Source organism: Macrosteles quadrilineatus, unplaced genomic scaffold (genome assembly GCF_028750875.1).
Source record: "Macrosteles quadrilineatus isolate MER2022 unplaced genomic scaffold, UCM_ALF_1.0 Scaffold_2__2_contigs__length_208266976, whole genome shotgun sequence".
Taxonomy (NCBI): Eukaryota; Metazoa; Arthropoda; class Insecta; order Hemiptera; family Cicadellidae; genus Macrosteles; species Macrosteles quadrilineatus.
The window spans coordinates 187871931-187888893 of record NW_026542595.1 but is presented as its reverse complement, the minus strand read 5'-3'; the positions used below and the strand labels follow the sequence as shown (position 1 = coordinate 187888893).

Here is a 16963-nt window from a genome sequence, read left to right as displayed (position 1 = left end):
CTCTGAGCCTTAATTCTCTGTGGCCAGTTGTAAAGAATAGCAACATTAGAACTGCAATATGTTACAGGGAGATTGGCGCATCTAAATGATCAACCCTAAATGAATAGTTTCTCAGTCAAGCTACACTACTACATTGAGCTATATATTGTGCATGTTCATTCTAAATTTAAATATCATACAAACAGTAAAACAGATTTTAATGTATTTTAAAAACATAATACACAGGAACTTTTATCTGACTCCAGCTCATTCTGTTTTCCTAAACGCTGTTTCAGTCCCCTGTGCATGTATTAAAACAGTTGGTTTCACTGCAATGTAACAAAAACATTTTTTCCTACAGTCACCCGAAAAAGTTGGCTTCCTTGTACTGTTTATAGTACAGAAAGCTGCTAATTGCTGCATATTTATACTCTGTCGTACAGTTTATACTTCGGCGCACATCAGGATTCCAACGAAACGACACAAAACAGCGTGGTTCTTTTATGCACGTAATCCGTGTACGCTTGGAAATAGGTTGGCAACACAAGATAATAATACTATGAGCAGCTGATTGACAATTATAACAACGATTTAACCTGTCATTTTGTGTTTATAGTTTCGGTATTTCTGAACTTTCTGGACTTTTCTTTTAAACGTTTTTAAAACATTACTACGTTCTTAATAAACAAGAAAATACCTTAAAAGCATTTTTTTAGGCGCGGAAACCACTTCAAATTACAAAAACATACGGAACTATTTTCTCAAGTCGCGGAGCACATTGCTTGCCGAGGAAAAAATAGCGGAGTGATACGGACCGGTGACTACTCTCTCTAGGGCACCTATTTGTGTTGCCAGCTGAACCTAAAAACGTGTTGTATAGTGTTTGATAGACTAATTATTTATATGCTTTATAGTGACTGTAGGAAAAATATAATGTGTAATCGAGATCATTGCTCTCGTGTGCAGCAAAGTGCCACTTTGCTCACTAGTTACACAAATAACTATTGTATTAAAAACAGTTGTTTTCACTGCAATGGAAGCAAAACATTTTTTGCCTGCTGCTGGCCTTTAGATTGTTTATATTGGCTAGTTTCAACTTTTAGGCCCATTTCAAATTCATCCGATAAAATCAATTAGTAATGCGAGCAAGAACAGGTCGGCATTATAGTAACAAGACCAGGGTTTGGACCATTACCTTTCAAAACCAAACATTAAAAAATGCCACTTACATGGAGGTACACAAAAACTGTAATTATGTAACTGTAACATTTTTTTAATTTAAATAAAAAAGACAGCAGTCAGTACAGCTGACTAATTAAGACCACCAAAAATAGTCTCTTACCAAAAACTAAGGGTTAGCCGCCTAAAGGTACGTTTTGCCTGAAGCGACAGGTGCGACGGTCGCGCAGCGACTGTCGCCGAGCGGCAGTCGCGGGATGGTAGACTGTTTTGCTTGGAGCGACAACTTCTATGGCGTCACGAGACGTGGTACCGTCAGTGCACCTAACCTCAAAAGTGCTCACTAAGTATAAAGTCACTAAATAAAATCGATAAATTCACTTAGTAAAACAGGTAAAACTTAACAAATAAAGTATTCCTTATAGGCCTAGTTATTTGTTATAAGAAACATTCCAAAACTGCCATGTCACAAGCCAAAATGTAATAAAATTACTCAATTTCTCCGTAAATTGCAGTACACAAGCATAACTTGAATTGGAAATCAGTGTTATAAACAACCTCCTCACAGAGTGAAAATTATATTTTATTGATTGTATTGTAAATGAAAAAAAATACCAATTACATTATATACTCCATTAATATTTGAATAACCACATTACTTTAATAATTGGCATTTTATATATTTAAATATAACACGCCTGACTTTTAAGCCAATTTGATCAATAGCCATTTATACAGAGCAATATTTTTTTGAATCACCTAAACGAAAATTTAATTAGAAGTCTTTTAAGTCGACAATCTAAATAACCTAACTTACTAATATATTAAAATAACTTGTAAAATAATAAGACCAAAGAAAAAAGGACAACGTCAGGTTTAAACTAACCTGACGTTGTCCTTAATTCTTTGGTCTTTGTAGGAGATATGTTTCAAATCATAAAGCGCGGGGTATTTTGCCACTTCTTCTAATAAACTGTCGTCTTCTTCACCACTAAAATTTAACTTAATCACAGACGTTGGCCAACGCCATATAGCGAAAATAAAAGGTTACCGAACTTGTCAGAATGGTGTACACTATAAAAACAATCAGAAATGTAACTGTCGCTAAGCGACTGTCGCTCCTGACTGGTCTTGGAGCAGTACCCAGCGACTGCAGCTCGCGGCTCAAGCGACAGTAGCTCCAAGCAAAACAGGACTATGCAAAACCCCTAAGATCAGTGTCCCGCGACAGCCGCTTAGCGACAGTCGCTGCGCGACCGTCGCACCTGTCGCTCCAAGCAAAACGTACCTTAAGTAATCAGTTAGCTTTGCTTAGCAATAATTACAAGTTTCAACAGACTTTATTTTACAGACACTATTTTTTCATAAATACAAACACATGTACATGCCATTTACCTATTAGCTTTATCAGTCTGCAAGTCAATCAAAAATGTGCCAAAAAATACTTTGTAGTCGCATGAAAACAACTCACAAGTAGAAAATCTATGTTTTCAGTTTTGTTAAGTCATATTGTATAGTATACTGGAAGCAAGATGCATAATTTAAATTTCTTTAAGTTTGGTCCATGAGTGAATTAGATTTACTGTAGGCCTAACTTAACATGTATTTCAAAATTGAGTGACAAAAGCGTAGTAACAAAAAAAGTAAAAAAGCAACAATCAATTATTGTAAACATTATTTACATTATTTGACACAGTAATGTACAAATAAATTAAAAATCTCTTATTAAACTACAAATCTTAATCTATCACCACAGTTCACTTATTTTAAATAAAAGGAACATGCATTTCAAATATCCTAAATATATATTTTCAATTTAAAATCAACATACACAAAAAAACAAATCCATAAAGCAAGCACAGTAAAGAATGTACAAATCATAAATGTTGATGGAAAGTGTAAGCTTACAGCGTCAACCAAACAACCAAGATTCTTCTTTTTGAATTCAGATAGTATCATTTAAAATGGGCCACTGCTAAAAATTAAAGCAAAATTAAATTTCTAAATTGTTTTGAAATCAATGCTATAGTATTTTCAAATTTTAAACAATAAAGAAAACACACATATTTAATACCTAGACAATATCTTGAAATAAATCTCTATGACTTGTCAGATTTTAAAGCTTTTTTAATCAGTTTATAGTAAAAATTAATAAACCAATCCAAAATTATAAATCACACACAAGAAAAAAAAACTATAACCAAATATAGTTACAGTAGTTTTCAGTACATAGTAATGACGTAAGTAATACAAAGTATGTATTATATTTGTAGACAGATACTTCATAAAATAATTAGAAAACTGTTTTTATTAAGCAACACCACTGATTCAATAACTTGAATATAAAAATAGTTAATGGACTAAAATAGCATATTATAGGTGTTTACAAAAGGCATTAGCATACGGCGTGAAAATTAAATCAAGAACCTCTTTTTTAAATTTAAATCAACAATAAAAAAAACCAAAGTTCACACGTGTTAACTGGTGATATTAACACACACATATGCTTAATTACCGACCGGACAACCCCTTTGGGGGATGGTCCACAAGGAGTCAGACAAAATTCTTAAATAGCAGCATAGGTCGAGGTTGGTATCAAATTAAAGGTCTCTGTTGGTAAAATAATACATTGCCTCAAATCCGAACTCAAACGGACAATGGCACCTGCTAGAAGTCGGATGAAAATCATAAACGTAGGCATAGGTCGATATGCACATCACATTACAGGTAATTAATAGAATACAATGCCGCAAATTTGAGCTCAAAACATCAGCTGGGTAAAAAATGACAGCCGTTCAAAGATTCAAAATGGCAGATTAAAAAAATATTTGAACGGCTGCCACTTTTGACTTGGTTGTCCGTTTGAGTACGGATTTGTGGCGTTGTATTTTCCAAACGTAGACCTTTAATTTGATACCAAACTCGACCTATGCTGCCACTAAGAATTTTGTCTGACTCCTTGTGGACCGTCCCCCAAAGGGGTTATCCGGTCGGTAATTGGGCAGATGTGTGCGTTACTATCCCCAGTAAGCACGAGTGAACTTTGGTATTTCTTTCTATTGGGGTTTAAAAATTAAAAGAGGTTCCAGACTTAATTGTCACCCTGTATATTTGTTTATTATTGTAAAATACTTATTTTATGTGTTAAAACTTGTAATAAAATATAGAGTTTGCGTAAAATGTTAAGAAAATTTACGTATGAGGAAATTTATTTTTACCATAATACAAAATACACAGTCTTGTATTATTATACTGTATTAACATGATTGATTTGACAACAAGAACAAAAAAATACCTTCTCCGCAGAGAACCTACATGCTGATAAATTAAATTTCCATCTGCCTTGACTAGATTTTCTCTAAAATATCTCCTTAAAAATTTAAGATTTATTCCCCATTTAAATAGCATTAGTTTAATGAGTAGATAGCTTTGCTGCTACAGGGAAGAAAATACAGTGTTATTTTAGTGAAATAGTAATAGTAGGAAATATTAAATTTTCCAAATTTGATCAAAATATTTTCATGAACAAGCAAACTACAACAGTTTAATCATCCATAAGAATAACATGGTATTTTAAATTTTTAGTTTTTTAAGCTGTACAAAATAATTTGGAAAGAAATTGCAAAATTTTATGTTTTTAGGGTTAAACATTTTTTTTAAACCTATTTTTACCACATAAACACCAATTCCCATAGTCTGATCATGCTGGTTCATGACCTTGTTCAAATAAATGTAGGTTTTCACGTTCATACAAAATTTCATCAAAATCGGATAAAAAGAAAAAGTTAAACAGTCCCTGGTCCTGGTCTTGCCAGACCTACAGTGATAAAAATGCCCTATATGAGAAATTCGCTAAAATGAAAGGACAGGTAACCTAACCAGTATATTTATGTATCTAAATCTACAGAAATCGGGCTGTAATTCTATGTTTGACTGACAACTCTTTTTTACTGTAAATTTTTTAGTAAAATGGTGTTTATCACTGAGCTTATTTTGGATCATTTGTTAGCCTACTTTCACAAATAAGGCTAAGACTGAATCGTTGTTGGATTAAAAGTAATCTATCATGTATCGATTTTGGATAATGTACAAGTCATGCCCTCGATGACAACCAAAGAATTGTTCAAGTACTTATGCAACCACCTGAGCTATTCTACTAATCATGAATGAGGTTTACAATAGCAGTTTTAAGTAAAATCAAATGTCATACATATTAAAAATAATTACATACTTATTACTGTAAAATATATTTTGGTCATACACATTTCTTTCATCTGGAAAATCAATTCACATTTTTTTAAATTCAAATTTTTAAAGTTGGCAAAATATGTAAAATTATATGGTAACCATATCGATCCATAGTGTGACACAAATACCAGAATAGCAAATTAAATTCTACTTTAAGGGACCGAATGTGCAAATTTAATAAGCACTAAACGCCAACGTACTAGGAAAAATTTCTCAGTACGGTATATGTGGTAGATCTAACAGCTAAATCTAGTAATAATGACTATTAAGTCTAAATGAAACTCTTAATGGTAAATATAACAACCACTTTTCATACAACCACATCTGATTATTGCATTTGCTGAAATTAATTTTTTACGATTTTATTATTACTATAACAAAATTTAGAATTAAATCAATACAAGTCTTATTTGTAGGTTGAGGGTGGTATCAGAGTAAATTAGGTGTAGGGATGTGTCAAATCCGAATTTTGAATCCACCGAATCCTGAGGAAAGATTCGGATTCAAGATTCAAAGATTCGAAAATAAACATTTTTTTAGAATAGAATAATAAGGCATGTACTGCGACATTGCATAACCATAAAGGTTATTGACGTCGTAATACTCGTAGTATACAGTACTGTGACATTGACTAACCATAGAGGTTATTGACGTCGTAATACTCGTAATATACAGTACTGTGACATAGACTAACCTTGGAGGTTATTGACGTCGTAATACTCGTAATATATAGTACTGTGACATAGACTAACCTTGGAGGTTATTGTCGTAGTAATATATAGTACTATGACATTGACTAACCATAGAGGTTATTGACGTCGTAATACTCGTAATATACAGTACTGTGACATAGACTAACCTTGGAGGTTATTGTCGTAGTAATATATAGTACTATGACATTGACTAACCATAGAGGTTATTGACGTCGTAAAATATAGTACTATGACATTGACTACCCATAGAGGTTATTGATGGCGTAATATACATAAAGTATTGTGTGTGACATTGCCATTTTATGAACAGAGTATACTATCAATCAACAAATTTAAAATTAACATGTGTACCTACAACAACCATAAATAACCAATAATGAATATTTGCCGTCCAAATAAAGTATACCGACCGATTGTTCGATTTAGGTTAATAGATTAAAAAATGTAACCGATTAGTTGTCTGTTATTTTTAACGTGTGTCAAAAGTAATAACGTAACTTTTCATTGCAATGAGTAGTCATTTATGGTTAGTGTTATATTTATTTTTAAATGGTTCCTATTCCATTCTTGCTTTTTTAATCATCATAAGACCATTTTTAATCACTTTTGGTATTTGAGATTCGAAGATTCGAGATTTGATTTTTTTAGTTTTCGGATTGGTATTCAAGATTCAAAATTCCTGGATTTAACCATCACTAATTAGGTGTAATACTTGTTTTTGTCACAACATGTCACGGTAATTCAGTTTTGAAGTACGCCAAAGAGAGATATTGAGTATGTTATGTTTAGAAAATGTTGGCCTACTCTACAATATAAAAAAATTATCCCAAACTATACCAACTTTATAATTACAAAACAAAATCAATAAAACTAAGTTGCTTTTGCGCATTTATCATTCTGTAAAGTGTAAATAGATGAAATCAGATGTGGTAGTAAACTTTGATACTTCACTTGCATTATGATTCTTGATGAAAGACACAAGCGTAGTTAAGTACAATGACAGAATCATCTGATAACAGCTCTAGTTCCAATGGTGCGATTGAACAAAGCGTTGGAGATTGTGATCACAGGTGAAAATAGCTTCAGTCTTGTGTCGCTGCAAACATTTAAAGTGTCTGTGATAAACAGTATAATAATAGATGCAAAATACAAAATAATAGCTGATATACAGTGGTTCCTTGATAGTCTGATAGATAAAAGGGCCGGCAGTACAAAAGTACCTAATAACAAAACATAATTGTATACAAGAGGTTAAGTTACCTTGATTCTGTCCAAGTAATCCTTAAGTCGTCATTAGTGCATTTTATCGTTTTTTGTTTGTGTACGTGTTATGTATTACATGTTTTTCAAGACTCATGACGACCTCCTAGGAGCGATTTTTACGTCCAGCTTGACAATGATGCCATAGACATCGAAACCGGTCGCACTACAAGTAATCCGGAAGGCAATACACAAGATGAAAACATAATTGGTTGAAACTAGGCTACTAAAAGGACAGGACATAAGATTGGGGAGAAAACTAGATTTGTGTCCAACATAGGCTTATTGTTTCTGCTGATGAGACTGCCGAAGGCACGTAACACTTCCACGTACGCCGGATAAAAAGTGTCAGATTATCAAGGGGTGACTGCAATCTTCAACAAATTAAGATTATTTTCATACAAGTAAAACTTATCATCAACTATGCTAAAGTGTAAGTTTTCCAAAAGAGATTTGATGCCTTGCAAACAGCATGAGAGGTGATCAAATATTTAATAGTTATTAGCTACTTACTCGTTTATATTTACTACTGACTACATGGACAAGCAGATTGTTGAAAGTTAACACTTCACAAAATTTATTAATGATGCATTGAGTGTAGTTCACCAACATTTTATTTGAGTTATTTAAGAAATTAAGACAGATGACTGTCTTTATTATGCATTGAGGCTTATTAATGGAGAATATAGGTAAAAACTACTTAGATTAATTTGGAATCTATATCAAATGTAACCGTTTCCTTCCTAATCTTTTGCATTAACTTTTACATTTTTTAATTTTAGACTGGTATCATATTTATTTATTGTACATACCAAACATTCGTGACAGGATCTGCTTCATTGCCGCTAATGATAAAAAGTGGAAACAGAATGGAGAATATGCAGCCGCTGGAACAAATAAATCACTGTTTAGAAAACTCTGACTGTAAACATGTGAAAGTGCAGCTTAATGCTTCAGCAATTCTCACGTTATTCAATTCAATTCAATTCAACATTCTTTATTTCATTATTGTACATGAAATTAGTACATAGAATTGCATCAAGTATATTGTCATAATCATAAGACTAAATTAAAAACTAAACATACTAAAATTCTTCTAAAGAATACAGTGGTCTTGAAATTAAATAATTCTTTAGCAATTTTTTAAACTTAATAATACTAACTTATTTTTTAATGTTATCTGGTAAATTATTATAAAATTTTCCTCCAGAATATGTAGTTTTCTTTTTGTAAAATTCTAGTTTGTGAATAGGCATTGATATGTTTAGCCTATTTCTAGTATTGTAAGAATGACTTTCCCCTAGTAAACCCAATTCATCAAAGTGAAGCTTACAATACATGATCACTTCTTAAATGTACAAACTATAAACAGTCATGATGCCAAAATTTTTAAATAATTGTAAATGAATTTTTAAATCTATGGTTTATTATAGTAAAATTCTTAGTGAAATATATTTCATCTCTCTTTACAGTTTGAGTAGGCCAATCAAACAATCTTTTATCTTCTCTTTGTTTACTCTAGTTTGCCTATTAAAACTTTACAACTCTTAGCATATGTTCTCATTTATTGTGATTACTGACACTGCCCTACATGGCTTTTGACCTTGTTATCTTCTAGATTCATTTACACCTAGAGTACAAAACTTTAGGTTGAAAAATTTTTGTTTCAGTCTAGAGTGATAGAAATCCCTAACCGTAAACTTCAAACCGAGAACATCTCATGTAATTTAGTTGCCATCAAGAATTGAGAAATATAAGAAAGAATGTCACAATTTATACTTTTACAATTATTTATACTTACACAATTATTTATACAATATATAGGAAAAAAAAAAAAAAATACTGGCCAATGGGTTCCAGTAAGTCAAAGTCAAATTTCTTTATTTATCTTGTATATACATACATAAATAAAATAATAAGAATCTTATGGTAAACTAGCAGAGTACCCGTCCTTCGTACGGGGTTGGCATATAAGTATCAAATGCTTATTGCAGTTATGGGTGAGGACATGGTTTAAAGCCCCGTTCACACGGGGCGAGTTTACAAGCTACAAGCCGGATTTTTTACACGCAGCTAGTATAAAGCTCAGAGCTTCCTTCTGAAATATCAGGATTTTACCTAAGTTGCTTTTTGATATTTTGACATTTTGTTTCAAGCATCTGATAGTATTGGTACAATATTCCACCAAGAGAGCGAGCGATTACAAACACAGCGTACATACATACTTTAGAAAACCAATACTATCAAAACCTTAGTACGACTACAGCTAATTTACCTGATGATGTAGCTAGGATGGTATCCAGTGAGTACAGCCAATGGCAGACCAAACCCAATGAAGTACGGCCAGTTGTTCTCAATGTAGGTGAGTCTACGATGCAGCTCCCAGCCCATGTTGAACCACTTGTACTCAAACGAGTACAGAGAGTAAAGTAGACACATGTGTACAAGACTGAGAGCTTCAGCAAGCACTGGGATAGGCAGCAAACCTACCAGCATAGTCTGGCAACACAATAATGTTACTTACACAAATCACTTAAATATTTTACAAGTAAATATGAGTAGGATAGAGTCCCGCTAATCCGAACTAATCGACACCGGACCATGTTTGGATTAATAAATTTGTCGGAATAGCCAGAAATTAAGTATATTTGCATAACCAGTCACAATATACTTATTAGCCAAAATGACTAATTAGCCATCAACTACTCCCACAATCACAAAAACACTGTGATAATGGCAACATCATGATCGTCTCCCACGATCTTTTTTCTTACTACGAAACCTTATAAGATAAACAATGGAACACAAAATGAATGGACGATGAGACATAGCAAGATTATTTCGAATTTGTCAGTCCCATACAAAATTGACGTACAATAGACAGACTTTCCCCGGTTTTCCGGTACAATTCCGTATTTCCCTGTTGGCTTGACACCCAAGTAAGCTGGTTAGTACTTCAGGACACATTTCTCAGTTCACAAATTTAAAACAGTGCCATGCATGTTTATACCTAAAACAAGCGGTATGTTTGAAAGAGATTCTACTATAAGGGCAAAAAATACATTGCCAATAATCCAATAGCGATTAACAGTATCTGGTACTCCAGCAAAGTTTAAAGCTATTTCCACTACTGGTATCAAAATGCCTTGTTTAAAATGTGATTGATAAAATGAAGCAAAAGCCCATTCGAAACAGTTATTTCTAGCATGTGTTTTTTACACATATCAAAACATACTTTTCAACTTTCACAATTCTAAAAGTCAACACTTACAAACAATACATAGTTTGTATTTTTAGCAAAAATATTCTATACTACAATATTTGGGTGCCACTTTTTAAAAAGTAAGTTATAACATTGATATTAGCTATCTTTAAAAAAGTGATAATAATATTCTATTTGGGAACTAGCATTTCTAACATATTATGTGTTTTAGACTTTAACTGTTGTCATTATTTTTTTCTTGACCACATTATGATAAAAATTGCTGATGTTTTAAGACCAGTATCAGTGTTTCAGTTCAGTATAATTTTAAAAATTTCTTATTTACTTTTCAAATAAATTTAGAACCAATAGATAAAAACTATTACCATAAAAGTTTCTCAAATTAATATGGAAAAAGGAAATTGCTGACAAACATGATAGTTAACCAATAATGGCTTCAGTAGGCTATCAGCAATTAATTACTATTTCTGTTTTCCTAAATCCACTTCAGTTTCTTTGTGAATCTTAGATAACCTATCCTAACGGTCAAAACCATTTTGATTATCTGCTTATTAAATTAGTTATCTTTCACGAGGGTAAGAACAAAATTGTATAATAGTCACATGGGTTAGTGAAAATAGATAATAATGAGTCTGACATATATTTAAAGAAACATTTGAGTAAAAATGGAATCAGACAAATGGAAATTTGCTTAGTCTGCAGGTTTGCTGCGGCAGGGGTATTTGATTTTTTTAATTAAATATCCATTTTGGGGTCTCCCTGAACCCCCCAAAGAGCTACAGACTACACCAGCGGGCCCGATTTTGATGAAATTTGGTATGTGGGTACTAATCCATGGTATCTCCAGGCATTTTTGAAATTTTTATTTCTAATGGTGATTATCTCGTTGAATAAGGTGACAGAAAACTCAGATTTTACTTACAATTTTCTGTGTTATCGCCCTTTAAAGTTTGAACAAAATTACATAACCCAAACTCTGTAAAAATTACACTTAACAGTTTTTGCAATATTTAACATTTTAAAATAAAACTAACATCCACCCCCACCTTTCACCTAGTATACGTATTTACTCATAAATAAAAGTAGTAGGATGTTTAATTTCAGCTACATGCCAATGGAAGAAACTATGTGTCAGTTTACCGTTTATTTTGTAACGGAACTAACCTGTGCCAGGAAGAGGAACTGTACGAGGACACTGAAGAGTGTATCAGCAACCAGCTTACTAATACTAGAGAACTGCTGAGGTGTTCCACGAGTGTGCCTGTACGCTGAGTCAGCTATGTCCTGCATCCACACAACATCCTCAATAATAGAGAATAGAAAAGAAAAAAGCTATTTTGCTAATAACTATTAGTAGTGGTGTGGCCGTTAAACATAACTTATTTGTATGTGCGACTTACATGTTTACTTAATGTTAGTAGGCCTAATAGTTGCACAATTTAATAGATTTCGGTCTAAATATATTAGTAGCCCATAAATTATAAATTTTACTTTGAATCAGCAACGTTCACTGTCACAATTTATCCCAAAAAGGCAAGGGAACAATACTATTTAGTAACATACCTACTGTCTATCAGTATCAGTGTAGGGGAAAACTGCTTGCATTTTGCCTAACCACTTTAAATTTCACAGCTACAACCAAGAGGTTATTGAAATCCTTTGTGACAAAAATTGCTTCAATGAATTCTTGAGGGTTCAGAAACTAAAACTTAAATTATTTCAACTAAAATTTTCTTACAAACCTTGAATTAAGTGTACCATGGACCTAGTTTGTTTATTACATTTTGACATGACATTGTACCAATTGGATTAATCCAATGGTTAGACAAAATTAAGAGGACATAGGCTACCTGAAACCACAGTGCGTTGACCACTTTGCTGAGCAGAAAGATCGGAAGTACCCAAAAAGTGCTAAATGTCAAATGAAGGAACGGTTCCATCCATGACCAAACGGCTCTACCCGTGGCTGAACTGGGGCCGAACACCATGTACAATACTTGGCGCAGCGTCGGCAACAACACGTATTCAAACAGCACCAGAGAAAACCAGAATACACCACCATTGAGTAGACAGCACTGCAATGTACGTTGCAGGATCTTAGGTTCTCTATGACAGGGAGAAAGAAAACTCTATAGGATGATATTATTTTATGTTACAGTAAAGTCTCTGTTATTCCAAGGTCAAGTAAGCAAATAAAGGTTGGATTGCACAAAAAATGTAACAGACGTATACTCGTTAATATAATAACATTTTCTTTATTGTCAACCTATTACCTATTTATTATTTTTTTTATTTATTTATTTATTTTTTTTTTTGTCCTAGGACGCTAGGCACGAGCCTGGGATTGTTTTTCACATTACTTCAGGCTAGACCTAGGGGTTGCGACATTATCACTTAGATAAAATCCATTGGTGACGTGGCGGGGATCGAACCCGGGACCTCAAGGACTGAAGTCCCGCGCTCTAACCACTACGCCAGCTCGCTCCCCAAACACTAATACAACATTAAATAATACTCAATAACACAAACTGACTGTGTTATCCCAATAATTGTCAACCTATTGGAAGCCTTAAGTTCGTCTTCCATTAAAACTACTAACTTTTTCCATTTTGAACCCATAATCCATTTAATTGGTGAGTTTAATCTCAGACATGAGGGTATGTAGATATGGGGTTGACATATTGTATGGTATGCAATACGCTAAAACAAGAAAGAGTAGGTCCTTTAATCCATGTGTATTTTCAGAGGACAGTTAGAACAAAGCTGCTAAAGGGTTGTCCTGACGAACCCGGTAGGGTTCACAGCCAGTCATACCACATTTGTACGCTGATGTTGAATGTTATGATTTTTTTAGGATAGATTTTAGCTAGCATACCTGAGAAAATTTAAGCCAATGTCTAATACAAAAAAAAACAAAATACTAGGTTATAATGAGCATACCCTCAGAACCATGGTCAGATAGTTTTGTGACCTTTTATTGTGTATCCACTAATTTCTAAGGTAAGCTAGCTCTCTAACCCTTAAATTACAAATCAGCCACTCATCTTATGTCTACGATAAAGCCTGTTAAGTATACGTTTAAATAGTTCTATAGCTGGGCTATTTGGTAGTACAGTACCGGTACTAAATACTAAATTAATATTACAGATTCCCAGGTTCATTCCAAAATAACTCTTCGAAACCAGTTAAAATTATTATAATAACTTAATAGGCTATGCTTACTTTTTGGCAATTTATAACCTTTATAATATTATCAGAAGAGTCAAATAAAGGCATGAATTTGTAATATTAACAACCCACTTTGACAAGCCAAAAGTTTTGACAAACGCTGATCAATTCAAAAATAATTGTTAAGAGGTAATCTACCTTTTATAATCTTTTAGGAGCAAGTATTTTACTTCGGCTGACTGATTCTATATAGCAGTTAAAAAACTCCTTTGGCATGAGCTTATTTTGAGAATGATCCAAGTTGGCACTCTACCTTCTCACAATTTATAGCGTTTCAACCTCATTCCATTTAAATAACATCTGAACCATCAAAAGCATATTTGTAGATTTTACGAATTGCAAGTTGCCTTCACACATGAATAGGATAAAGAATACTTACTCCTGCTTCTTCATTGTCTGTAAATTTGATGATCTTCTTTTGGGTGTTCCATCATTTTTCACATCCTTGAAAGGTGACCGTTGATTTGCTTGCTGTTTGATTTTTTTGTCAAGGTAAAATATAACGATTGTTCCTTTTAAACTGTCTACCAAACCAAAAAAGATTGCTTTCAGGATACCCTAAAATGGAGAAATAATCACATTAAATTAAACAACTTAAGCTATTAACTTAAATTGTCAAAAATATTAGATAACTGTTTAAACTGGAGTTTAAAACTGTGCCAAACTAGGGTATTTAAGCTCTACAGAAGGTTAGAGAGAATAGTGAAATGTTTTGAGGGTCAAAAATTTGAAAAATACCCTATGTAACCCCATAAAATCAAAGTCCTCTATAAAACCTCGTTCCCATAATCCAATCAAACTGGTTCACGAACTTGTTTGAATAAATACACTTAACAACAAGTATTTTGTTCACACGTTTGAATCAAAATTTTATCAAAATCAGTTGATAACTGTTAATTTGCTAACGGACATAACATATATGAATTTAAACTGATGGTGTTTATGGCCTTTGCGGACATCAAAACAATAAAGTAGGTCTAAATCTGTTTCGGGTCGAAGTCTTTGCATGAGACCTTCAGTAACAGCTTATTTCCTATAGGCTACCTACAGGAAATTTGTTATATAAAATGACTTGTTTAAAGCCAAAACCCAGGTAATCCAAAGCCTGACATATCCCAGCCTTAACAGAATGTTTGGCGTGTTAATATATCAAACAGCTTTACTGTCAAATCAAAATTAATAATAAAGTGTGAGACCAAACCTATAAGTTAGCATACGGTACCTATTGCAATTGACTTTAAATAAACCTTCAAATGGTGTGAATATTATTTTCTTTTGGTATTTTAAACTTGATAAGTACTGTACATGACAAACGGAGAGCAATAAAGTAAGATATCAAAATTTAAAATTCGCTAGAAGGCACCTAAATGAAATTAAGAACTGTCGTATTATACGGGGACCACTTTTTTTAATTTTTTTCACAGGAGACCGAAAATAACAACATAGCCTAATTGAAAAAAAGAACATACCTACTTTAATTGACTTACTAGTTACTGACCAATTTTATTTGACATGATTACGATTAGCGGCCTTTGAGTTCTACCTCCCAAAAGGCAGCGATGTCGGCGAGGATTGAGTTGAGTGCGTTGCCGCCGCTAGCTGCGATTACAGGCGATGCGCGTGCTCCAGTCAATGACCTCACCTTGGCCCACTTGGAGGGGATTTGGCGGGCGAAAGTATGACTCCTCTGGTATCGTTCGATTCATAAAAAAACGAGGAAAGTCCTAAACATTTATTTATGCTAACCCAACCTAACATAACCACCGCAGAGCGCTGTATAATACAAAAGTACCGAAATATATAGGCCTACCAGTTTAAGTAGGCTAACTTTCCCAGTATCTCAAGTCTCACATGAGGTAGGGCCTATATATTTTACAATGTAGACCTTTTAGATAAATAAACAACAGGAATAAAGTTACTTAGCCTATTTGGTGAAAAAAAAACAAGAACCCTTCACTCAGAGGTCCAGAAACAAAGAAGAGAATGGCAATGGAAAATTGCGAGCTCGACATCTGCAATGCCAGGTCCACGTAGGACACCAAAACCTACAACCTAAGTTATTCCCATATTAAGTTATTGTGGATTTTATCTTGTACATAGCTTAACTCGGTAAGAAGGTATGGAGGTATGTCGATACCTAAGTTATCACTAAGTAAAACTTTATCTAAACTTAGAAAATTCAATATCGAGAACCGATATCGACAAAATTCTTCCGATATCACGATATTATCAAAACCCCAATATTGATACAATATCGGAAATATCGAAACGAAAATATCGATATGCATTGATATCGATAATATTGCAATAATCCCTACAAAGGGGGGCAAACTGTTCTAAAACGAATAAGAGAGATTTAAATTTCTAGAACTATTATAAGTTAGGCCTAAGATAAGAGGTCAAGTTCTAAAAAGACTAATTTAAGTTATAGCTGGGTTAGATTGCTAATACTCACAATAAACATATCCATTTTGTCATTAATCATTCACGCCTAAACCACTGCTGAATAAAATTTACATAAATCAAAGTTCAAGAAGTAGGCTAGCTTTGTGGAGAGACTAGGCCTTATATGGAGTGTTCAAAATTACATTTTTTTCATTTTCCAACAATTACCTAACTGTAAAATTAAACTTTAACAATGCATTTAGGACCAAAATAAAAACATTAAAATACCATAGACATAACAACTGCAATCTAAATTTATATTTGCTCAAGAATTTTGACACAGTTAGGTCTAGTCCCGATCAAAATAAATCGCGGAACTTGTTCACTTCCACTTGCAATTCCCAAAACAGAACATTCAGAACTTAGCAGAACCACCAAATCTGTGACTGCTGTGACTGTGAGTGAAAACGAAAACAAAACATACAGACGTTGATATGGATGGACAGAACAAAGAACAAAACAATAAACAAAACAAGTGAATCAGCTGTTTTATTGTTTTCCTTTCAGTTTCTCTTTCTATTGCGTTGCAGACAACTGAACAACAACAACATTGTCCTTGTCCTAACCACTGTAGATTATAACTTGAGTCACTACTCTCTGGTTAAACGTTAACGTTAGAGAAAAACGTGAAACTGTTTTTGCTGTTCGGTGTTTCGTGTTGTTAGGTTGGCCATGTAATCGGTTGGTG

The 16963-nt window shown here is 33.3% G+C and overlaps 1 protein-coding gene across 1 annotated transcript; it reads right to left on the bottom strand.

The window, feature by feature from the left end:
• Positions 1-6946: 6946 nt before the first annotated feature.
• Positions 6947-16670, bottom strand: LOC128986647 (etoposide-induced protein 2.4 homolog). Its single transcript, XM_054407118.1, has 7 exons — positions 16286-16670; positions 14210-14388; positions 12453-12708; positions 11767-11886; positions 9655-9878; positions 8192-8266; positions 6947-7215 (listed from the first exon to the last, which is right to left on the bottom strand). Exons 1-7 carry the CDS (start codon positions 16313-16315, stop codon positions 7125-7127), a joined length of 975 nt encoding a protein of 324 aa, XP_054263093.1. The 5' UTR covers positions 16316-16670; the 3' UTR covers positions 6947-7124.
• Between the last annotated feature and the right edge of the window lie 293 nt (positions 16671-16963).